At 25.4% G+C, this 27,810-nt stretch overlaps 1 protein-coding gene across 1 annotated transcript in view; it reads right to left on the bottom strand.

Moving 5' to 3' along the window:
- Positions 1 to 27,810, bottom strand: part of dcma (syntaxin-like domain-containing protein decima) — a 235,156-nt gene that overhangs the window by 201,525 nt on the left and 5,821 nt on the right. Inside the window, exon 2 of the mRNA XM_089218925.1 lies at positions 16,196 to 16,371. Coding sequence (XP_089075051.1) covers positions 16,196 to 16,371 — 176 coding nt within the window. The remainder of the gene's footprint in view (positions 1 to 16,195; positions 16,372 to 27,810) is intronic.

A 27,810-nucleotide genomic window follows, 5' to 3' on the forward strand; every position in this document is an offset into this window, starting at 1 on the left:
CTGGCAAAGTTTTCACTGCCAATATAATTTATTCCTCGGTGTCCGGCTTTAAATCACGACTAAGAGTTTCCGCAGAGTTGTGTAAACGTAGAATATGCCACATACTGTTCTTTTTTAACATTAATAAAATAAACTTTGTAATTCAATTGGACAGAACTGAATAGATATTCGATAAAACACCATTTCGTCTGTTTCATTTCAAGTGTTGAGTAAGCAATGTGTGCATCTATAATATTATGAAATTAAAATTCTAAATGGATATAATTTTATTTTTTAATTATGCAAAAACTCCACTCAATAGTTTATAATTTACTTAATTGCAATACATCATTAAAATAGTGCACACAATTACATAATATTATTTTCAAAATATAGATTAAGAGGTATTTATGCCCTAATAGTTTTAACATTTTGAAATTTAATGTCAAAATGTCGCAAACGAATGTGCTGAAATTCATATTAACATTGCATTTTATAAGTTCATATGAACAAAGCAAAGTTTTTAAGTATAGTTTAATACTATCCTACTAATTCACCATTTATTGACACTTATCGTATTAATATACGATATTTTAAATCCTCTATACATTTTATTGTCCATACAATGTATAAGTCCTCCATTACATTTTGATGGGCTGTAGTTTTTAAATTAAATTTTCAAGCTTGGTGATTAGATCAGATGTGAAAAGACTTTTAAAAAACGTTTTCCAACTTTTACTTAAAAAAAAAATCTTTAACAACTCTGCTTTTATTTTTGAATCTTTTTTGACTGTGCATTTCACGAGTAATGTGTACATATTATACTATTATTTGTTTAGACTTTAAATTGCAATAACCCATGATCACGAAGCATATAATTATATTATGTACACTGAACTAAATACATTTATATATATATATATATATATTAATATTGTATAATTATACACATTTTTCAAAAATTATTAGTTCTAGGATTAAAATCTAAAAAAAACATTTATTTTTTATTACTAGGTAACTAGTTAAAGAGCACTTAAAATTAGCATAGTATAATATTCTTATTATTTAACACTGACAATATATTTTGTTAACTGAAATATTTTGCGATTTAAACTTAATTTCTAAAGTTCTAAATATTTACTATGACCACTACAGTTTACAAAATGGTAAAAACAAATAAAATTTCGTTGGTATTATAGCACGGTATTCAATATTTAAAATCAACAAGGGTTTTCATATATTTTCAGTGAAGCAAAAAACAAAGGTATACACTATACAGCCATAATTTTTAGACCCCCGAGGTTTAACTCGTATAAGAAGGCATCCAAAGTTGGTAATAATGGTTTCACCACATGATTAAATATTTTCCTAACAGTTTGAAAAATTACATTTTAAAAGTTTTCTACGTGCTAATAGATACAACGTGGTTGAGAATGCTTTTCTTATTGAACAACACCAATTATCACGTTGCTCGCACATCGGCTGTCAACGTCAATCTGAATCGACATATCGACTGCTGAAGTTTTCGAACAAAGGCGAAACATATTAAACAATTTATTCTGACCATCTTTGTTCCGGTCATTCGCCAATAACTTTTGTCTAATTATTACTTTTGAAATAATATTTTGGAGAATTATTACTGAATTTTAAAGCCATGATTATAATAATATGTACATTTTACAGCGATTTTTGGTAAACTGAAGCTCAACATTTTTAATTTTTCAGTTCATTCAAAAATCGAGCCACCTCACTATTTTAAAAAGAATTGTTCAAGGTAAAATTGTGTATTATCTAGTAAATGTTTAAATCGGTATGGGAATAGTAGACTGCAAGAGGCTGGTAGTGTAATATAATTTATTGTCAACGAGAGAGTATAAACAAAGACAAGTATACGTGGAATCACTATAAAATGTATTTACAATATACGATGGTTAAGAACGATGCATAATTTCTCAAAATATTTTGTTTATTGCATTTTATTCGTTATATAGCCTTCAAGTAGATACCGAATATCTCAACATAAATCGGCTGGAATAAAACTGTTTAATATGATTTTTAAAATTATTCTACTGATTTATGTTTTTAGAAAAAAATAGCTAAATGTGGAGTTATTTTTGTTTTTATATTTTTGATACATTATTTAAAAAATGGCAGAACTCTCAAAGATGTTTGGTTTTGACTTAAGGTGCATTTGACATAATACTATGTATTTTATATAGAACTTGATATTTGACGTAATTCACAAAGGATTTTGTGTCGATTTTGTGAATGAACTAAATTATTTAACCACATCGATTTATAAATAATATATTCGTTTGTTCTTAAGAGTCAAGAATAATGATTGCATGACTATGAAAGTGAACACATAATATTATATATTATATTATGCTATTTTAGATTCTGAGCGGAGCGATAAATGTATTGATTTTATCATGATGTGTGTTTTTTTTTTTTGTGTGTGTCTGTCAACACGTTTTGGGGCAGTAAAAGTGCTTCGATTTTTGACTTCAGTACCTCGTTCGATCAGAAAGTGAATCTAGTTGGTACTTTGGGGGGTCAAAAGTGAAAAATTCTTAATACTTTTCTAAATAATCGAAAAAAACAAACTAAAAATTAAGGGAAAACGGGAAATTTTACGCACACTCATTTTTCGACAAAATCGATTTTGGTTTTTGATGTAACTTTAAAACAAATGACCATAAATACATAAAATTTTCACCGAATGTTTATACAAGTATATTCTATCCACCATGCAAAAAGCTTGAAAATTTAATACAAGAGGCTTCTAACACATTTTAACAATAGCAATTGAAAAATAAAATAAATTCATAGTCACAATTCTTTTTACAAGCATTCAAAGTTTGAATTTTGACAACATACGTAAAAATCACGAAAATTCATAAATTATTTTATGCTAGAAATTCATAAAAAATTTTCTTTTTATATCTAAGATTTGAAAATTTAATACAAGGCTCCTAACATATTTTTACAATAGCAGTTGCAAAATAAAAGGAATACATAGTCACAATTTTTTTTTTAAGCATTCAAAGTTTGAGTTTTGACAACATATTATGTAAAAATCACGAAAATACAGAAATTATTTTAAGCTAGAAATTCATAAAAAATTTTCTTTTTATATCTAAGATTTGAAAATTTAATACAAGGCTCATAATATATTTTTACAATAAAAATTGAAAAATAAAAGAAATGCGTAGCCACAATTTTTTTTTTACAACCATTCAAAGTTTGAATTTTGACAACATATGTAAAAATTACGAAAATTCGCAAATTATTTCAAACTAGAAATTCATAAAAATTTTTCTTTTTAAAACTAAGATTTGAAAATTTTTAATAATCTATAATATATCCTAGACAGATAAACCATCTTCGCTCAGAATCGTTTTTCGTGTACAATGATATAATATCATTGGATTCAAATTTAATTCCATCCATTACAGTAACCCACTTGTAACCTACTGTACAGCAGAGCGACATACACGACTTACCCGCCTTTTTATATTTAATAATAACAAATTATAAGACTATATTAGTAAATTTCAAATATTTTGTACATGTTTTAGACACCACTAAATTATATCAAATTAACAAGCATCCAATAAATACCTTTTTTTTTAATATACTATTATATTAAATTTTATAAATATAAGTAAACTAAAACTGATGATATCTATTATAATCGATGAGATAAAATATTTAATAAGATTTATTATGTTTCAAACAAAAAAAAATTCCATTTGTATAAGAAAATATACTTTAATAAAAATTATTTACACGACTAATTAAATATCGAATCATAATAAAAATAAAATCATTAATCTTTTTGTTCATTTACGAACTATATAATGTATTAATGCCACTAAATTATTTCGTGGTTAAATAATTTCACTGTACAACTTTTATGAAACTGAAAAAACGGTTCGGTGTGGTAAAATTAATATTTTAACTGGCGTTTTATTTTCATTATTATCGATATCTCGTTATTTTTTATGATATGTATAGAATAAACTTTTTTCGTCGAAAAAAAAAACTAATTAATTATAATTGGTCACTACACTTTACACGAAATAAAATAGCTTAAATAAATTATCAAATATCAATATTTCAATTTTTTTGATGGAATATGTTTTCAATAATAAATCTAACATTCTCATTGTTAAAATTACCGTTTGTTCATTTGTTGTTACAAACCTTATCGAAATGTTTCTGTTGGTGTACAAAAGAATTATCAACGTATATATTCGTATATGGTGTATCGTACTTAACCCCTTAGGATAATTATTACTATCCAGCTTTAAACAATAACATCAGAATTCGTTATTTTTGTAGTACAATTAATATACCATAATATGTCTATAAGTATACAGGGTGAACAGAAAGACCTGACCAAAAAAAAAAAAATTATGCCAATTCATCGTATGACAATTTTTTTTTAATATTATATGATGAATAAATAATTTAAGAAATATACTCATTTCAGAAAATTCTCAAAATTCATATTTTTTTAAAAGTTATTGCGTTCCAAATTAATTTAACCAAAAAAATAAACTACTTGATTTAGATAAATCTTTTTACCATAAAAATTGTTCTTATAATCAGATTCACAAATAGGCTATTTTGAATTTATCCAACATTTTTTTTATTAAATTAATTTGTTTTTATTTTCAGTACTAAAAAATAAAACATAAAACAATGTATTATACATGAAGTGCTAGGTTCACTTAATGAACAAAAATAAATAAATAAATAAAAAATATTAATGTGAAAAAAAGTTAGTCCAAATGTCAGTTCTATCAGTTACACCTTGTATACATACAGAGTGATTCACCAAGCATATCATCTCCATTTTCACTTTTAATAATGAATTTATTCAAATTCTGATATATGGAATTTATAAATATATTCAAGATAATATTTTCAAATTCTTAAAATTGTCTACTTAAAGAGTGCCTTGTCTCCTGTGGAGATACAAACCTCCGTGAGAATTATAGGAAGTCATAGGAATTTATAATCTATTAGTCTTGTTTAATGTCCCACTAACAGAATTTAAAAATAGTTATAGTGTAATGATTGATAAAGTGTACCACGTTTTTGCGGACATACACTGTATAATAATTTATTTTTCTGTGTATGAACTTTTTAACTACTATTATGTATATTTTTCCTTCAAGGAACTTACACATCTCATTTAAAATTCGTGTAGAAACTAACATACGTTGTTATTATCGTTAACATTTTAACATTGAATTTCAAATTCAAAAAATTTCAGAAAATACAATCGGCGTATTTATCACTGTTTAAAAATTGTATTTTTGTTCATAGATTTCAAATTGTTCGTTTCAAAATAAATAATTTTACATCAAATGTCGATTTTAATATTTCGTATTATATCATAGTTATATCGTTAAGGTTTATATGAAAATTTGTGTGATTGATGGTTCTAGAATCAAATAAAAAATATTATTTAAACCATGAATGCAATTGATTCTATCTGGTTTAAATCTAATTTTGGACTAAATTTTTTATACATCATGGCATATCGCACATACTATTAGACATTGATTGAACGTAAACATGATTGTTTTTCCATGTATTTTAAATTATTTTACTTTAAACATTTCATACATGTTCACCATAAATAATAATCACAAAATTAACAAATTGAAAGTATCAAGCTTTATCTATTTTTTTTAATTCATAACATTTCCAACGTTGAAGTGTAAAGGAGTTAAATAATATATCCAATACGAATAGTAAATAATAAGTACGATTTTTGTGGTCAATTATATATTTATTTAAACATGCCTATTATATGTTTACTGTAACTTTATTTGTTTTGTAACATAACTCGATCGTGCAATCAGATATTTGGATTAACATAGTACATTATTGTAACATTATCAAATCGTGAGAAAATAACAAAACCATAATATGGAAAAAGTACAGTAGTACACACTTTTAATCTTTTAATATAAAATACGTGAAATATAATTGCGTTTAAATCAAAATCCACCAACATTTTTAAATGTTTTATTTTTTATGTTTATTACATCATTTATAATTTAATTGAAATATAAATATAGTAATATAGGTAGGTACTGTAGTATTGTATCGTATGCAAAAGGCTGGAATTGGAATTTTATTTTGAAACTTTTCATTCTATGGTCAGCAGAATAATAAAAATACATTTTGAATAATTTTTAAAATATCAAACATGAATTGTGGTCTAGACATCAAACCAACCATCTCATGTATAATTTTGATTATAAGTCAGATCAGTAGTGGATAACAATAGTATATACTATATTTTAAACGACCGCTATCAATTATTGGAAGCCTGATCTCTTATTATCAATCGTACAACAATAAAAAACATAATAGTGTTTCATCAAACTGCCTTAATTCCACCCTCCCATTATCAATTACAGGTAATTCAGTTGTTCAAATTCTGACCTAAGTATTTTTTTAGAATTCGCAAACTTCTATTTAAATACTTGGATATTTAATATCATTAAAGAGAGTATTCTGTGGCGAATATGGTTTTTTTTTTCAAATGAGAAACATTCTATTTTCCTGTAAATTATTGAACCGACGATTTCTTTGAACATTTTAATGCGTCTAAATCAAAATGCAAACGAAAAGTTTCTTGGTCATTAAACTTTATTTATTAAACATATTATTCCTTGATAATGGTTTTATATATAACATAAAATTGATAAAGAATTTATTTATTTTTAAAAGCTATAAAAATGTAATTATGACGGAAACCGTTCACATTTTGAATTAGGCACCTACATTAATATTTTAAAAAAATGATCCACTAAATAATTTATGGTAAAAGAAATGGTTCTCATTTGGAAAAAAAATGGAAGTTGTTATCTCTAAAATAAACTTATTCAAAAACTCAATAAATCAGAATAGATAGTATAGCAGTAGTTTAAAAAATAAAATTGATATCGGTAAAAAATAAAATGCAATATTCTGTTATATAAATACAAAAATACATTGGCGTAATAAGACATCATGGTAAGGTGTTACTTTGGTTAAACAATAACAGAATGCCAAGAACCAAGACACAACCCACTGATGAGCATAAATATCGAATTTTTCATGGGCTTGAGTACCCATTAAAATTGTTTTTTTTCTCAAAATAATGTAGGCATATATTTCAATTACGGGAATAACAATTTTAAAAATAAATAAATAACAGAACGCAGATAATGAGATATCACTATTCCTAACATCATTAAAATTATATTACTTATTTTTTGTAAAGGAAAATCAAAATAATAAATTGACTCTTCTTATCTTCTCATATAACATGGTTAACGTATTATACTATTAAGTATATAATTTTCCAACTTTCATATCCTTGTAAAATATTATTTCATAAATATATTAAATTAAAATCATCATTGAATCATTTATATAGTTACCATTTTGATAAATACATTAAAAATATATAAATAAATAATATATTATTATTATATAAATATTCAAATAACAAAATGTTAATACATGACAGAACATTCAATATATTATTATTATTAAGTTACATAACGTGCCAAATTCAGAAAACGCATACTATATTATGTTATATTACGAAATTATATACAGAGTGAATCATCAAGTCTGCATATTCCCACTTTCCTTCAATAATAAATAATATTCACGTTCTGATTTTTACTCGAAGACCATATTTTAAAATTCCTGAAATTTATTGTACTACTTAAGGATAAAAAACTTCTATTTTTCTACTCAGAACCCCCTCTTTTACTTTAAATTCTTAAGTGACTAATTTTTTGAAAATTTTGATGTGTTGAATTCAAAATTTATTCGAATACATAGTTTGACAGTTATTAAAATGTTTGTACTAAAAATTATAGTACTTAAAAAATAGTTTTACAAGATTAATAATATAATATTTAATATTGAAACTAGTATATTATTTACAACCACGGTATAACATTTAATATTTTCCAGATATAACATTTAATAGTTTTGTTTTTTAACTTTTCCTTCACAAAACTGTATATATAATAATATTGTTTGTTAATCGGAATGTAATTAGGGAAAGGGGTCATTATGATTACTTTTGAGTCTTTAATATTGCTTAAAAATTTTTTACCATTTTTAAGTTTTTTAATCTAACCTAACCTTTTTAAATTTTTAAGCATTTATGTATAGGTTTAATAATTTTAACATTTAACCGTTATTAAAAAATGTGTAGCTCGCGACTGCCGACCATATCATAACGCCGATAAATGTCCGTATATTGGTGATAAAAACAATATGATTTGGTCACCAGATAGAAAACAATGTGACCAACAATTTTAGTTATGTACTAATTATTGCTAAATTATGTTATTTAGAAGATAGAAACAAAAAACCATCTAATATCCTATATGAGACGTGTTAATGTCGGGCCAGTAACACCTAGCGCTGTTAGTACCTCTGTTCTCCACTTCGACACGTAATAAGGTCGCGAGCTCCAACCTGTGTTGATAGCCGTGTTTACAACTATACTATTGGGCCATTTTTATAAATTGTTAATGTTTATAGATTAATACTAATAACTAAAATATCCAAACTATTATACCTCCCATAATACATGAACCTGTTACCATGAACATTTTATCCTTAGAACACCAAGTTAAATAGCTCAAAAACTATTAATACGAATTTTGATTCTGATACATTAAATATTTCAAAAAAGTAATCCATTGAATAATATTTACGGTTGAAAAGGTGGATTTTTTTAATAAAAAAGAACTATCCGTCATCACCATAGGACACTCCTTAGCCCTTAAGTACTACAAAATTCTTTAGAATTTGTAAAAATAATCTTGAGTAAGTGCATTTAAAAATCCAAAAATTTTGAATAACTACCTTACTGAAGAAAAAAAGAAGGGAAGTATGCTTAGTAAATCACCCTGTATATTTATAACATGATGACTGATGAATAAATCACACAGTTAGGTAAAAAACAATACCATTAAGCAATATCATATTTCATAAAATACATGACAATGATTCCGTATAATATAAATAAATAATATATCTATAACAGATATCATCTGGAATATTTGACAGTTTTATATTGAAATTACACTAAAATATATCATCTCTTTTAAATACACTCTATGTGCCTAATGTGTTTTTATTATACTCTAAACTAATATCTAATTTAATTTAAAATTTAATATTTCTATAATATTTTTAAACCATAAGATTATTTTTATTTTGTTTATCAATACAATTTAATTATTTTTAGTGTCGCGTTAGTAATGCCAACATTACATTTAAGAAATTAAAATAAATGTGTTATTTTTAACCATATATGTATTACTAATTGTATTGTTAGAGATATGCCACACAATTATTTTAATCAAAACTAACACGTGTTGGTCTCAAAAAACACATTATAACGTAGTACGTATACTAAAGCGTTGTTTAAATTATAATAATATGAATATTGATTAATTGTTCATATGACAGTGAAGTTTGTATATTTATGTGAACTATATATTTTTCATTCAAAATGTCTTTATACAATAGCTTGTATAAAGTTTTAACGTTAAAAATTAGATTATCTTCTTTTTATTAAATTTTTGTGTTGCTTATATTTTCTACCAGTACTTTCAGATAACTCATTTAGTGAAATAAATTATAACTTATTATTAAAAACACTATAAAAAAAATTATAATTTTACAAATAATTAATTTTTTTGAATGAATAATTTATCTTGTTGCTATCTGGTATATGACATTCGTCACGCTTTACTCACCTTGATACTGAATGAATATACAAGGTATAAAAATAATAATTATAATAAATAAATGTATTCTGAACTAAAATATATCTAATCCACCACACTGACATTTCTTACAATAATTTCTGATGATTGTTAGTAATTTTTAATAACATTAAAAGAAACTATTGAGAAAATCGAAACAGCTCTTTCGAAAAACTTATAATGAATAATGACTATGTATGATATTTGAACACATAAAACTTTTATAACTATTTGCCAACTCAAAGGTATACAAAATATTATAATTACAATTAATCAAACCAAAATTATCATCGATATATATAGAATCTTAAAAAAAAACATCTTAAAAATATGATTTAATAAATTGTATTCAAATATTATGCAAACCAAATTTTAATTCATAATAGCAGTCTTCAATATTCCTATCATCAATATTTTATATAAAAATATTAATATTTAAAGGAAAATTAAATTATTGCTAGTTTTTCTGGCCCAATGGAATATATTAAATGCATTGATAATTGTATAATAATATGTATCTATTTATATAAATATCATGATAATTAAATAAAATCAATAATGAGTACCTATACAAAAATTGATAATAATTCTAATGTTTATTTTACGCAATACATTTTTCATAAAAAATATAAATATTATAATGGTTGCGTTAAACATAAAACATTTTAGGCTATTCAGACGGAAAAAAGTATTTTTATTTTTCGATCCATAAAAATACATACAACTTTCAATGTTCATAAAGATGCAATAATTCATCAGTCACAAGCAGGAATTAAAATTTTAGACATATGTCTGATTTGAGTTTGTTCAAATTTTCAACACATGACGTTAAAAATAATAATATAATACCGTCGACACAGTGGATTTATTTGTATACGGCATAAATGACATAATATAGCAGGACAATAATTTTAAAAAGAAAAACTATATTGTTTTATTTTTTAGTTGGAAATTTAGAACAGTAAGTAATAATTTTAATAATATTTCATTACAAGTAGGCTTAGTATTTTTTTTATAATATGCATAATTAAACTAAATCCTATATTTTTCATTAACGTATAGTATCTATAATATTGTATTAGTTTTTACGAAAAACACATTGCACGATTATATACAAAATTATTTTTTTTTTTTTTAAACCCAATAAATAGTACCTATCTAATGGTAATTTTAAATTACATTCCTTAATGGTTTAAAGAACCATAATCATATAATTATATATATACATACAAACATTCAATACATGCATAATTGATCATATACATAACATTTGATCAAAGAATATTTCATTAATAATTATTAGTTAATTATAGACTTATAAATTACTTAAAAAATAAACCAATAAACGTTTGTTGAGTGTTATCTATTTTTACTTGTTTAATTATTAATGCAAATCACATTACAAATTTCAAATTTTATGATATAAATCAGTGGTTCCCAAGCTTCTGTGCACCGCAAGCATTTTCTAAAGGTACCGTAGTCTACGGCTAAAAATAAGTAATTTAAAATGAATATAATTGTTTTCTCCAAAAATTCATTATTTATCACTATTTTTATTGTCACGTCTTTCATGGTATTCACAGCAAGGCACCTTGGCAATATTTAGTCTAAAAAATAGCACCACAGTAAAAAATTTGGAAACCAATGATATAAATTATTGCATGGATAGATATTGTAAAATAAGTTTAAAATGATTTTAATAAGTATATATAATAATAGATATTTATTGAGGCATATAGAGTAAGTTGCATTTTGTTATATATATTTAACCATTGGTTAAATATTCATTAATTCGTGTTAGAGTTTTTTTTCCATACACCAATTAGTTATAATATTTTATACAATGGATATATAAAATCTGTAGGCACAGATATTATATTAAAACTAATTGGAAAAAAAATATTTAGCATCAATCAATTTAGAATCTCTTTTTAAATCTTACGAACTTTATACATATTATATTATTATATTGTAATTATATGTATTTAAATAGAGTCTATATTATATATGATTACTATAAGTATATCTTTTAATTTATTTTAAGTCAAAATATATTATAATTTATATCAGTTGAATAAGTATCATGACACTTTATTGTTGATTTTTCAATTTATAAAATTTATTTATTTAGATATATTGTTTTTAACAAGTTTAACTTGTTAAAGGTCTACGCCTCATTAATGTCTTAAACGTTTAAGATAACTTCCTGGAATTGAAACAATAAAGATTTAACCATAATAACTGAAGAGTGATAAGCCTAAACCAAGTCTAAATTAGAGGAGATATATTCACAATACCATCTCATAATATTCAATTGAACAAAATTAGGCATAGAGAAATAATGATTTGCTATAATAAATAAATCGTTACTGTAGAAAAAAAAAATGTTTTTTTAATTAATCGAGTCTTGCATAAATAATTGCACTGTTAATTGTTTTGCATAATTTAAATTCACTATTTATTAACCATCATACAGTTGATTAATCATGATTAAATAATTATACTGAAAAAACTGGTAAAAATGAAGAAGAAAAATCAAGTGAATTTATTATAAATGATAATAAAACCAACATTTTATGTTTAGCAAAAAGACACTAGGAATGAGTTGATCACCTCGGTTCGTTAGCACCCTTCAAAGATACTTTCACCACCTATATATGCTGTGCTTATATCATAAACGGCAGCGATCGACAGATGTGCAATACTGTAACGTGTCGGCGAAGCGCGTGCTCTTGGTTGAAATTACATCAGACAAACATCAACCCCCCAAGTTATGATATACCTATGAAATAACGGTCGACGAATAATGATAATCATATTATAAAACCACACATGACATATTTTTTTTTTTTGGCGAATCGTCGCATTTATTATGTCCTCGTCGCCGCTGGATCCACAACAAATTCTCTTCCGGCAAAACCGAACTTGGCTCTCATGCACACCCTACAAAAATTCGTATGTGTGTATGTGAACCGTGCGTAGGACATGGCCAACGAGTTTTATATTCTAACTGCACTCGAAAATTATTGTTGATTTATATTTTGATATGATAAATTTATTTGGGCGCCATCGTAAACACATAATACACTAAGCTCAATGTATATTACATTAATACACTATTCTACTATTCTTATATGATATATTTTTTCATCATTGTATTTGTGACGTTAGACATATCTAAGTATTAAGTATATAACCTATATAATTTATCATGGATACGATTTTTTATACTGCATACCTGTACTATATACGTGTTGCTTTATAAAATTATAATTTAAATAGCTAAGTAAGATATTAAAAAAGTAAATTCAGTTCAATAAATATAAAATTGAATCGAGTCCATAACGTTTATTACTATTACAGTGAATTTAAATATTTCCCATAACCAACCAATCGAGGAAATCCGCTCAAAATGTTTGGCATCGTTATTTATTTATATTTTTTTTAATACGTTTAATCAAAAAGAGTATAATATCGTCAAAGATGGTACAGTATTCATTCCTGAGATTATGAAAATATTGTATACATATAATCAATATCAAACGAGCAGCGGCCTACGAGCAAGCTCTACTTGTCATCGATAAATTATGTTTATTTGCAATATAATGCATGGCTGAATATATTATTATAGGTGTCATTGTTATTATTTCCACAATTTCTAGTTATTAAGGCTATTTGCAGTTAATGTTATTTGTATTGAGTTGTTCATATATTTTACTAGGGAGTTTAATGATAAATAATAATTGATAATAAATAATTATTATAATAATAACTATTTGTTGATTATTATATGAAAATTAAATTAATCTCGATAAATTTTACCAATTATTGATATTATTGAAAGTAACTCATAATATAGTACGTACATTCTAAGATAACTAAAATTTAAATTATATGATACCTTAAATTCATAAAAATGTGTACATATTTAAATTCCTTTAATTTTTATACACTCTTAAAATAGAAAACATTTTGTCTATTATTAGATTCTGAACGAAGTAATGAATGAATTGATTTTACAATGATGTGTGTGTGTTTTTTTTGTGTCTCTGTACAGCATAATTAGTCGAAATAATGCTTCAATTTCAAACTTTGGGGGTGGTTTCCAATGTAAAAGTGTATATCTTTGGTGCATTTTATAGAGGTCAAAAGTAAACATTTTCCTACAGTTTTCAAAAAAATCGATTTTTTTATATGGTCGTAATTCGAAAACTAATCACTGTAAATACTTGAAATTTTCACCAAATTTTTATGTTAGTGTTATATATATACAGTTTAATTTTCAAACATTTTTGATTTTTTTTAGTTATTTATAGACCACTGACATTTTGATTTTTTTGAGAATTTTTTTTTGAAATGCCGGTAAAAAAATTTTGGATGACCAAAAACACTTTAAAGTTTAATACAAGGTTCCTTATGAGTTGTTCTTATCGTAGCTAAAAAAAAATTAAAAATCGTTAGTCACAATTTTCTTTTATAACCGTTTATAATTCAAATTTTTACGAAATCTGTCGAAAACGCGAAAATTTGAAAGTAATTTTGAAGTTGAAAAATCATTAAAATTTTTGTGTTTATAACTAAGGATTAAAAATACAACACTAAGTTTTACATAAGTATTGCTTAAAATAGCTATAGAGAAAATTTGAAGCGTCATTATAAGAAAAATGTTTTGAGCTTTTGAGTTTTAAATTTTTATGAAATCGCGTAACGATAACGATTTATCCACAAACGATTTTAAATATTTGTAATCATTCAAAAAGTATAAGTCGTAGATACTTGAAAATTTTTCAAGTTATTTAGGTTGGCATTTTATTTACATTATTTTATTTTCAAAATATTTTGACTTTTTTTGAGATATTTATAGACAACTGAAATTTTCAATTTTAAAGTAATTTTAAAGTTGAAAAATCATAAAAAAAATTGTGTTCATAACTAAGGATTAAAAATACAACACTAAGTTTTCCATAAGTTTTCCTTCAAGTAGCTATAGAGAAAACTCGATGCTTCATTATAGGGAAAATGTTTTGAGCGTTTGAGTTTTAAATTTGTATGAAATTTCGTAACGATAACGATTTATCCTCAAACCAGGTATATGTATACCTATTGATAATATAAGGTATTATGAATTATGATAACTACATGCAATGTTTTTGGAAAAATTGATGAACCATGCCTTATGAAAAATGCGTCCTAATTAAAAAATAAAATATTTGATTTAAAATAGAATATATGACAATATTTAAACATAATATATCCTAGACTGACAAATCATCTCCATTCAGAATCGTTTTTCGTATACAATGATACCTACCACTGCATTCAAATTTAACCTACCCTAGTCAAAGGTTCACCCCCCCCCCCCCAATTTACAGCAGAACGACATCCACTTACCCGCTTTTTTTATTTTTGGTGGTTCAACATTTTTTATTAAATAGCTGACCAACTAGTTTTATATGTATATATAATTACAATGTATACATAATATACCGTTATTTGTTACATATTATATCTCATAAGTAATTATGTTATATACAATAACAATAATAATATATTTATCAAACAAAAAACTTTTTATTATTTAGTTTTTGGACTTTTCAAAAAATATTTTACCCTTTGTAACACCTACTTTGACGGTGTTATTTTTTTAAAATTTGTAAAGGTTTTTTATGGTTCGATCAAAGTTTATCCTTGTGCTACATTCTCGCATCGATTCATAAGATTGTCAGCATGTTTACGTCAGACTTTCAAAGTATCATGATTGATACCACATCATTCATGGTATTGAAAATGTCTTAAGGTTTGCAATTCATTAGTGTCTTAGTAGGCATCTTTTATAGCGAAAACCGAGACAAGAAAGGCTTATAGTCTTAAGCTATACCTGGTTTTCCTATTTCTAAAAGCTAATGAGAAGGCCACTGAGTTTAACAAAACGGATTACCTCTAATGACTTTCACGCCGAACGCGATTATACCAACTGTTTACGCTTATGCAACGCCAGTTAGGCACAGTGATATTAGGTTTTCACATTTTACTTTTGTTGACTTTATGGCACAGAATCTAAACATCAATACAAACGATCGTGTTTCAGTCAGCAGTTTTTATTATCGAATTTTACAAATAAATTGATTAGATAAAATAACTTTGCTGTAGTTTATGAACTATCAATAATATTAAATTAACTTTTTTATAAAAAAAAACATACTGATAAATGAAAACCAAAATCAAAAATTAATAAATAGTAATTGATGATAAAAGTTAAAAGTACATATTATATAAATATCCATTCGTAGAGAAGCTGAATGTAATCTTAAATTTAAATACTACCTAATGTAGGAATGAATAGATGAAAATATGTAAAGGTAAAGATACGGTGTTTAGGTTGTCAGTAAATTTATACTTACCCTAGAAGGATCCTGACAACTAGTCCAAGCAAGTAGGCCAGCAGACGATCGCCTTCCAATCATTAAAGATCGGCAGCCAATTGAACTGCTTCTCCGGCTCGTTCTTGATATCCTTCGACTTGATTGGCATCCTGGTGGGTTTCTGGTGACTACCGAATGTTTGGGTCTCTCTTCCACTACAAAATATTAACATAGTATTAATTTCAATTTTTATTTTTTATTTAAAGAATTTATTAATCCAATTTGTATCAATATTACTAACACCCTTAAAGTTTAAAATTAAAAACGAGTTTAAATATATTATTTATTTATATATAAGAAATAAGTGGTTAGATAATTTTGTAATTTTGGTAAATACAATGTCATATCTTATCCTTTTTTCTACTATTTTTAGTACATAATCTATAGGTGCATCTGTTCCAATCTTTTTTTGATGTCCATATATTTATATTTTTGATTGAGAATTTGCTCGTTCATTCATTTTTTGTTGAATTTTGAGAAATTAGATCTTAAATAGGATTTTAGTGGTTTTTCGGTCATAATATTTAATATAGTGTTATATTTGGATGTTAAATATTCAACTTTTTCTAGTATTAAACAGTAAAAATAGAATAATATAGCGGTGATAAGGGATTCTGAGACTGATCTTTAATAATTATCCAATTTTTCGTGTGTGTCCATTATTTTTACATACCTATTTTTTTTCTGTAATAATTGTTTGTAATATGACACGTTACTAGTATATCTTTCTATAATATGCCCGGCAGTATTATAAGTGTTAGGTAAATATAGTTTTAGGTGTCTATTTTTCAGGTAAAGATAAGTTATTATAGATAATTATATTTTTGCTCGAGGAGAATAGTTATCCAGTTAATGTACACATATAGGAAGCACATAATTATGTTATCGCGGTGATGAAGATTAGATATTGGAGTGTTGAAAAGTCAGTGGCTTTTTTAAATGATTGTTCACAGAAACTTATTATACACGAGAGTACTAAAATCCAGCCTTTAATGATATAGTTATTTAAATTTGTTTAATCCCAAAATTTCGAGCACTTCAATAATATTATTAAGAAATACGGGGTAGACATTTGGTAAAATAATATGTTTAAATGGGCTTATTGATTATGCCGTCGAATATTTGCTGGTTTTTAAGAAAAATGAAAAGTATATTTATTAGATTTACGTGATGCAGAAATAATGTTAGTTACTTTAGTAATGTAATTCCTGCGATGATATATTGTATTTTCTTGATTCCGTCTATTGAATTAAGCAACTACCTATAGCTTGGTAGCTTGCAGGTTCATTTTAGGAAATAAAGGAATTAACGGTTTTTTCAGCAAAACTTTTAACCTGAGTGTTTTATTTTTATATATTTGAGATGTAGAAAGATTCATTTATATCATTAGTAGTGGATTACTTTTGAGATGAAATTGTTTTGACAGTGTTACTTTAAATAGAATTTTCGTTGGAAGCTAATATTAACAAAAGATGGTTTGGTGAAATTTTTTCACGTAACTAAACGTGGTATATTTAACTGAGTGTCACTCATTGTGATTAATTGCCGTTTTAGTTTACCTCTTTTATAATTTAATTCCTGATAAACTATTTATTTTATTTGTAAAAGATGGTCATATCACCAATAAAGCACAGTCTTCTGTAGTTATGTTTAAATTTTATCAACATATAAAGCTACATATCTGACAAAGCGTATTGCTTGAATGAGAAATAACACAAAATATAAAGAAGATTTAACTCTAAAAAAAAAAACGTTTTGATTTCAATTTGGCTTGGGTCCTTAAAAAAAATGGTGAACTATCGATTCCGTTGATTTTGTGTCGAATTTACTAGATATTAATTCCGCCATTCATTTTACATTGGAACGTTAAACCTTGCTATGAGTCTTTACTTTCTAATTGTTTTCCTATTTCACCGTACTTATGAATGGAATAAATATCTGATAAAAAGTAAAATAAGTGAATTTAAAAAAAAATATTAATTACTATAGTAAATTGAAAATGTATCTAGAGATTAGAATGATAAGTTTTTTTTATTTAAAGATCTGTTTTAATATAACTAAAAATGATAATATTCTTGTATGTTTATAAAACGTTTTATAATATCTAACTACGAGTATATAAACGTGAAATAAAAATCTTTGTACGAAGTAAACTCTGGAACTACTTATCAGATCTACTTAATTTTTGTTTTTAAATGAAAGAGTACATTGTGAAGCAGGTTTTGGCATACATTTAGTCTAATAAAAATACGGGGGTAAGAGGATGGCCATACTAAAAAAAGGCGGGAAGTCGTGAATGTCGCTCTGCTGTACAGTATAGGTTACAAGTGGGTTACTGTAATGGATGGAATTAAATTTTAATCCAATGATATTATATAATTTTATACGAAAAACGATTGTGAGCGGAGACGGTTTATCTGTGTAGGATATATTATAGATTATTAAAAATGTTCAAATCTTAGATTTAAAAAGTAAAATTTGTATGAATTTCTAGATTATAATAATATGCGAATTTTCGTGAGTTTTACGTATGTTGTCAAAATTCAAACTTTGAATGCTTGTAAAAAAAAATTGTCACCATTTATTTGTTTTATTTTTCCACTTCTAATGTAAAAATATGTTAGGAGCCTTGTATTAAATTTTCAAGCTTTTTACCCAACAAATAAATTTTTATCGATATATATAGAAAAAAAAACTAAAAAAAGTTTAAAAATTAAAATTTCAGTTAACAGCTCAAAACAAATCAAAATATTTTTAAAATTGTATCAAATATAGAAAATACCTATTTAAACATTCAGTGAAAATATCAAGTATCTGCGGTCTTTTATTTTAGAATTACACAAAAATAAGAAAATCGCTAAATGAGTGAAAATCCAATTTTATAAAAATTTAAATTTCACACTTCAATCAAAATTTAATTTTAATTTCTGGTGAACATTTTTTTTTTTTTTTTGTGATAAAGATTGACAAACTTGTAAGGAATCTTGAATTAAATTTTCAAAATATCTTAGATTTAAAAAGAAAATTTATTATGAATTTATATCTAAGATAATTTGAACATTACCGTAATTTTTACGTATTTTGTCAAAATTCAAACTTTACATGCTTATAAAAAAAGTTGTGACTATGAATTTTCGGTGAAAATTTCAAGTGTCGATGGTAAAGTTACATTAAAAACCAAAATCGATTTTGTCGAAAATTTATTCTGCGTAAATATTCCCGTTTTTTCCTTAATTTTTAGTTTGTTTATCCCAATTATTAAGAAAAATATTGTGAATTTTTTACTTTTGACCCCCCTAAAGTACCGATTAGATTCATTTTCTGATAGAACAAGGTAATGAAGTCGAAAATCAAAGCACTGCTACTCCCCCAAAACATGATGACAGACACAAAAAAAATAAATAAAATAAAAACACACATCATGGTAAAATCAATACATTCCTCGCCCCGCTCGCAGAATCTAAAATACAATAGTTTCGCCGTCTTTCCAATAAAAAAATATACCAAATATAAAATATTTTTATACATATATTGTAAAGTTGCTATTGGTTTCAAATCTAAGACGGATTATTTATTAATTATCACTAGGGAACGGATTTGAATGCAAATTGCATTTTTTTCTGAATGTCCAAAAACATTGGTTTCCAAGCAAAAAGTTCATTTCATACATCAAAGAATTAAAAAATGTAATTTTTATTTTGCATTTTTTTGCATTATTAAGACTTTAATGCATTTTTAGAGCAATTTTTTTAATTTCTTGGGCATTTTGTGGTTTTTAAGTTATTTTTTCAACATTCATTATAAAAAAAATTATAATACCTAAATATGTATTATGTTACGAAATCACGAAATTATTGTTGACACGTGTAGACACAAAATATACATACAAGTTACAACAGATTATTACCCACATTAAGGTAAAGATAAGAGATAAAATACGATAAACTATTTATCTTAAGTTAATTAATTAAGGTTGTATTGTATTTAAATATTTTTTATTAGATTTTTCATAATAATGTGTTTTTTCTAAGTTTTAAATACAATTTTTTTTTTTTATTGAATATAAACCCATTTTTAAAGTTTTTTATGGCATTTTTTGTTGTTAGAACATTTTTTAAGGCATTTTTCTTGTTTTTTAGAGCATTTAAATCCGTTCCCTAATTATAACTATTTATTATTGTTTTTGCATTTTTGAGTTTTTGTAGATCCACAGGAATTTGTCACGGGAAGCTTTTAACATGACTAGCCTAGTATTAAACAACGAATTAAACATAAATTTTTAATCATATAGAGTTAGTATTTTTAACGGACAACGAAGTGTACGGAGATCAGCTTAGTATATTATATAAATTAATATACATACTAACATTATAACTGTATTTTTTTATTTTTTTATTTTTTTGAACAAAGTTTGTATTTACAATGTTATAGAACATGTAAATTGGGCGAGTTTGAATGACGGGAAGAGGAAGTTATTCATTAATAGTAGTGTCGTTTTAGTGAAAGAGTAAGTACCTACACCAGTTCCTTTTAAGGCACCTGGATGGATTATCTGAAATTTGTTTGAATGGATTAGTGTGAGTATTTTTCGAGTTTTTTTTTTTTGTAGGTGGTATAGCAAGATTATTTAAAGTTAGAATTCAAGTGTATTCATGTAGTGATTCCTTAGTGATGTATACTATAGTGAGCGCCTGTTATTAATCGTAGGCAGATAGATTGAAAAGCCTATATTTTCATAGTATTGGTCGATTTGCTGAGCCCCAAAGTTAGATACTATAATACCATATAGGGTTTAAAAGAACCTTGTAGATTGTTCATTTGGTTTTGAGGGAGAGCTTAGAGTGGAGTAGAGATAAATAACTGTAATTATTTTAATTATAATTACGGGTATATTAAGTATATTATATTATGGTACATACGTGTATAGGTAGTCACATATTAAAATTATTACTTTCACTTGATTATGAAGATTAAAAAGTAAAAATGACTGTAGATTACAGTTTGTGTTAAAATAAATTAAAAATGTTATTAATAACGTGCTTTATAGTTCATACCGTTTTTATAAACTTAAATCTGAGCAAAATTTATAGACATAATATGAATTATGAACAGTAAACGTGAAATCAACATAAACCTTCTTTTACACACAATATTTTGACAGAATCAATAAAATCCCAAAAACTAAATAAAAGGTTTTTGATAGGTTGTTTTGGTTCTGATTGTTTTAATAAGTTCACAGATTTAAGTTTCAGTTCAGAATCATCGATGATTTTTTTTTAATACCTTTGCTATTAAATCAACATTTACCATAGCTTTTTTGTTACTAATTTACGATATTACATATTATAAAAACTATAGGGAAAAAGTGTTTTAAAATATCTATTAAATCCAAATATTATATCATAAGAGTATTTAATAGACTGCAAAAATATGAAATCATCTACTTAAGTTAGGTTTCAACTGTAGAAAAGAAAGAGAAAACGAAAATAAAATAATTTAAAAGTCTGTAGATATTAGATGGTTGATTTCATTTAAATTTAGATAATTTATACTTACTGATCACAACCAAATAATGCAGCAAAAATTGCAAAAATTGAAACTAAATAAGCAATGGTGAGACTTGAAAATATTGCGAAAACTACTCAACATATTACATATAGTATTTATTGTTTATTGTGTTTGAATGCACGATACTACTCAATACTCATTTTTTTTTTCAGGAATAAAGCTTAAATTGTCTAAAAGTTTGGTTAGGTATGAAGTGTATCTATATATACATATTATATATCATTCTTCTACAGAAAAAAGACGAAAATTCTGCGAATAGACTTAAAGAGGTATATGCTATAATCATGAAAATAGACCAACTGACTACTACCTGCCACAGAACACCGTATAACTTCCAGCATGATAATATATAAAAAAAGGTAAATTCAATAGCGCGCTACTCGATATTCTTTAAGTAAAATCCATGAACCATGAATATGCTTTTGTTAATAACTAATAAGTACCCATAATTAGAGCACCTTATGAAAGTTGGCAGCCTCGAAGTAAAAAAATCTTGTATTAAGCGCAAAAACATATTTATGTTAAAAGGTGGTTAAGTGGGTACCACTCTGCTCTAATTAAAGTATTGTGTGAGTTATTGTAATGGATATGTTAAATTTGAGTTTAATGATTTGATATCATTATATTATAAAAAAGATTCCAAGCGATGACGGTCTATCAGCCTATATTAGTAAATAATTACCTTCATTTAATTAATAATATTATTGCTGTTATATTAATTTATTTTACTATCAGTAAAAAATGAATTTTAATGAATTTTCACCACAAACATTTCATTTGACATACTTTAAAAGTTTCCAAGTATAATATTTTTAAATTACAAAAAAATAACAAAACTTGTTATCCTCCATCAATATCTAATTTTATCATTATTTGAACTTAAAATATCTATGAATAAAATTGTGTTCATAAAAAATTTTAAAATTTTGTAGAGGTTTCGGTTAAAGTATTAGATACTTTGAGCAACCTTGCTTAAGATTTTCAAGTTTTTAGACACAAACATTTTTTTTTATCGATATTTATGGAAAAAAACTTTTAAAAAAATGAAAATTTCAAATAGCTCAAAAAATTTTTTTTTAATTATACCATGTAAAAAATATAAGTGTTATAAATATTTGATGAAAATCTCAAGTATCTTTTTTTTTTCATTGTATCGAGAACCAGGGAGGAGACTGCTGTTAGCATTGCTTCCCCCCTGGCTAAATCTCAAGTATCTACAGTTATTCATTTTTGAGTTACATCAGTAAAACAATTTCAATTTAGTCAAGAACTCATTAGCACAAGAATTCTTGTTTTTTCTTAATTTATTTTATATTTCCTGTAGAGTTTTAAATTTAGGATAATTTTCAATTTTAATCGATAGAATTCATCAACTAGATTCACTTTACCACAGTGAAAAATACTTATATAGTGAATTTGATGTTCTAGACTATTTTGAATACTGATTTTTTTTTTAGTTTACACAAACTAAAAAAAAACTAAAATCGTTATAAAAACAATACATTCACTCCACTCAGAATCTAAAACAACATATATTATTTGTTCATTAGTTTATTACCAATTATTTACTATGGCTGCGATCTTAGTACGTATATGATTTACAATTTTAAATTTAACTCTAAATTGTAATTTACTTAGATATAATAATATTTTTATTATAAATTAGTCGTATTTCACATATTTTTGACATCGCGATATTTTTGGATTTATGATATTTTTACTACGATGTAACTTCCACGACATTATGACCATGCTTATTTTTCCTCGTTAAATTTAACCATCTCTTTCTATTTTATCAAGTACGTTAAACATAATGAAATCAATTTTATTCGAATTTAACTTAATGCATTTTTTTCTTCGTTCAAAGTCGACAAAACTTATAAAACCTTTCCACCCTTCGTTAATATACATATAATTTATATAATCTTTGTTTCTACAGGTAATTTATTCATTTAAATATTTCCTATGATAGAATATGTATGATAAATTTGAACAGGGTAATAAAAGCACGTTATATTCTGAAGTTATGTGCATGCATATCATTATTTTGTACGTGTTCATCGTTGATCCATTAAGGTATTAACCGTTTTATAAATTCATATACAAACGTCATGTTTAGCTATATGTCACGATCGAATTGTAGTTAAATTTAATATATCAAATACATAGGTACTTCATCGATCAAAACATACGTCTTACGCCAATGATACACCAACACTTGCCCTTATTGATACTATAGAAGACACTTGTTGACAGCTTTAAAAAAAAACAACACACTCTTAACGTAATAACATAAGATACATCTTTATATTTTATTTATTAATTTTTTTTTTTTTTTTGGTTAGTTGGATTTATGTTATGAAAAATCCAGGAAAAAAGCTTATACCTAATATTAACTTCTCAAATGGTCGCCACTTGGCAGATTATGCTGCTCATTATTTCCAAAACTCTAATCGTTATATTAAACACATTAAAAAATATTATGTACCTATTTAAGTTCATTTAAAATAATATATTTTGATAAGAACCTGTTTATAAATTATTTTTCTAAGTATTTGTATTTGTTCTTGAATACTTATGGAAAAATTACTTCAAAACAATTCAAATACTTTTAAAGTTGATGTATATTTTGTATCTCTATTTAAATAAGCCAACTAAAAATATCTTTCTATAAGCTTTTATATAATATAGCATACCTATTCAACTATTTCATCAAATTTAATATTATCATAGTAATAATTAATAACCAAGATGAAAATTTAAAATAAACTTTGATTTAACAAATATTTAAAACTAAAAATTAGTACAATAAATTTTACATTAAATACAAAGTATAAAAATAAATAATTGAAATGTTTTGAAAACGTGCATGATAATATAAATCATTATAAACACGTGTATTTAAAATATACTACACAAATACGATTGATCACGTATGGCAATAATTAGCATCGATACAATAATCGGCTACTATAATGTTTATTTACCATATACCATTATACTGTACGTAATTTCCTATTATAATTTAATTACCAAAAGTTCGATGTTGGCACGCTTAGACATATGTACAAACGCTGATTGCGCTCGATTTTATATCGTAATTCATAGGTGTTTGTAGAGTGTAATCTTTGTTTGATTACATATATTCATTGTGACATTGTCCATAATAGGTTAAAGCGTCAATTATATATTGTATTGATACGATTCTCATATGAATTAAAATACTCATATTAAATCCATCCACATATCTAGCAGTGATGACAGAATTTTTTTAATATGCATTTTATTGTTTTAACCAAACATTTTTCGGTCCCAGTAGTTCAAGAAATAAATATATCTGTTCTTTTCTAAATACATTACCTATTTACGTATAGCTACTTACTTTATAACAACCATTTCATATTATTGGCACAACCTGTCAAAGGCCAATATGTATATATGCACTAAGATATTTAAAACTTCACTTTATTCTAAACGGAATTAATAATATTCATCTTTTTTTTTTTTTTGGAAACGAATCTACTACGTTTTTCTCATTTGTCGTGCCATTAAGTTCATTATTTTTAAGCTTCAACAACATTTTAGAACATTTTACTGAGAAACAGTCAATTATTTTTCAGTATATATGCCTAGTGCCTACCCAGGGGGGTATATAATAATCATGAATCATCATTAAAATACCTAACCTGGTCTTAAAGTATATTTCCTAACTTTGCATACATTTTTCCATTCAGACATGTGTGTTGAGCATAAGAATGCAATAAAAATACATCCAATGTCCAATTGAAAAAAAGAAATTGTGACTTTATATTTGTTTTATTTTCAATTGCTAATGTAAAAATATGTTAGGAGCCTTTTATTAAATTTTCAAGCTTTTCTACCCAACAAATACATTTTTATCGATATTAATTTATAAAAAAAACTAATAATGATCGAAAATTGCATACACCTATAAATAGTTCAACTTCAGTCGACATTTTTTGAAAATTGCTTGGTGAATAGAATATACTTATATAAACATTCGGTGAAAATTTCAAGTGTCGATGGCTATTTGTTTTAAAGTTACATCAAAAACCAGAATTGATTTTGTCAAAAATTGATTGTGCGTAAAAAGTCCCGTTTTTTCCTTAATTTTTATTTTGTTTATCCCAATTATTAGTGTGAATTTTTTACTTTTTTACTTTCTTTACTATTTTTTACCTAACCTAACCAACTAGATTCACTTTCTGATCGAACGAGATACTGAAGTCAAAAATCGAAGCACTTTACTGCCCCAAAAAGTAATGACAGACACAAAAAAAAAACACACACACATCATGATAAAATCAATACATTCCTCTCAACTGGACATTTCCTGTCAAAACATCCAGAAAATTTGAAGTTATCCTAACGAGACTAAGAATTGGCCACTCACAAATCTCACACAGTTTTTTAATGTCCAAGGAAGTGTTGGAGGTTCAACATGTAAAACATATTATGGCGTCCAAATTGCCATTACGCACATACTCACCGAATGCCGTACATACTCGTACCACAATATCCGATCAAGTCTCAACTTGCGTGAATCGCTTGCCGAAATACTCCACAATCATCCCAAAGCCATAGCCGACACCATACAATTCATCACAACAGCAAACTTCCAATCCAAAATGTAAAATTAAGTTCTCCTATTTGTAACTCAATTTAACATGTAATGTAATCTAAACTTATGTAAACCCAATGGCCTATGCTGCCGAGGGGCTCATTAAATTTAAAAATTAAAAATTAAAAATATTCCTCGCTCCGCTCAGAATTTAAAAAGTTATTTAAGTATACTAATTATATTTATTATACTATTATAGTACGTAAAAATGTATATAAAACATATTAAAAAGTTATTTAAAATATTTAAAAAGTTGTTCAATGACAAACATTATTATTTATATTAAGTATATTATATCAATTTAATTCAGAGAAATATTTTGAGTGATTCCGCGTAAAAATGATATTTTATTTCAAGTCTTATAACTTAGAACAATTTTTTAAATACGTATATCCGAGTCAGTAAATTTCTTTAGTTTTTTTGAGAGACTTTTACCTGCTTCAAGTTAGTTGTAAAATACATCTCGCTCAGCTTGTACTTTTCGTAAACAGTCGATGAAAGACCACAGTCTAGGATGTTGAACTCTCATCTCGACATTTAGTCACACAGGGTAATTCTTTTAAGTGGGTACAGTAATTATCTCGAAAAGTATTTACTTTTTTCAAAATATTTTTTTTACATGGTTTCAAGTTGTTAAAAACCAACGTTTTTATTAAAAAATTATATTTTTAACATTTTTTTATCCCCATAATTTTTTAAGTATTTTACTTTTTTGAATGACAACCTGTAGTTTTAATTTGATATTCCAAAACAAAATATTTTTCTAAGTAATTTGTTATATAAAAATTGAATTTAGGGCAAGTAGTTTACGAGATATAGGTATTTAAAGTTTAGATGAGCGGAGTGGAGTGGTACGGGGTTACCCCGCAAAATGTTTGTCCACTACTCCGCTTGTCAAAACTTTAAATACATATAACTCATAAACTACTCGTCCTAAATTCGATTTTTACGTATCAAAATACTTAGAAAAATATTCTGCTTTGGAATATGAAATTAAAACTCTATGTTCTCATTCAAAAAAGTAAAAAACTTAAAAAATGATAAGGATGAAAAATATTTAAAAATATAATTTTTTAATAAAAACTTTGGTTTTTTAACAACTTAAAACCATGTAAAAAAATATTTTGAAAAAAGTAAATACTTTTCGAGATAATTAGTGTACCCACTTAAAAGAATCACTCTGTATATTAGCTGCTTCAGCATGGTTGGTAGTCCTATCTTGACCATTCAAGACTTGTTGGTGCATATTCTAAATATGTGCTGGGAATAATGCTGTCCGACGACCTTTTCTGTTTCTATTAACCCTTCCAACAGTTCCAACATAATTATTCTCAAACCAGTCAAGTAAAGGTTGTAAGCATTCTGATAAGTCATCTCCTTATTG

This window comes from Diuraphis noxia, unplaced genomic scaffold, assembly GCF_037042655.1.
Source record: "Diuraphis noxia isolate RWA-SAM2 unplaced genomic scaffold, SU_Dnox_SAM2 contig0002, whole genome shotgun sequence".
Taxonomy (NCBI): domain Eukaryota; kingdom Metazoa; phylum Arthropoda; class Insecta; order Hemiptera; family Aphididae; genus Diuraphis; species Diuraphis noxia.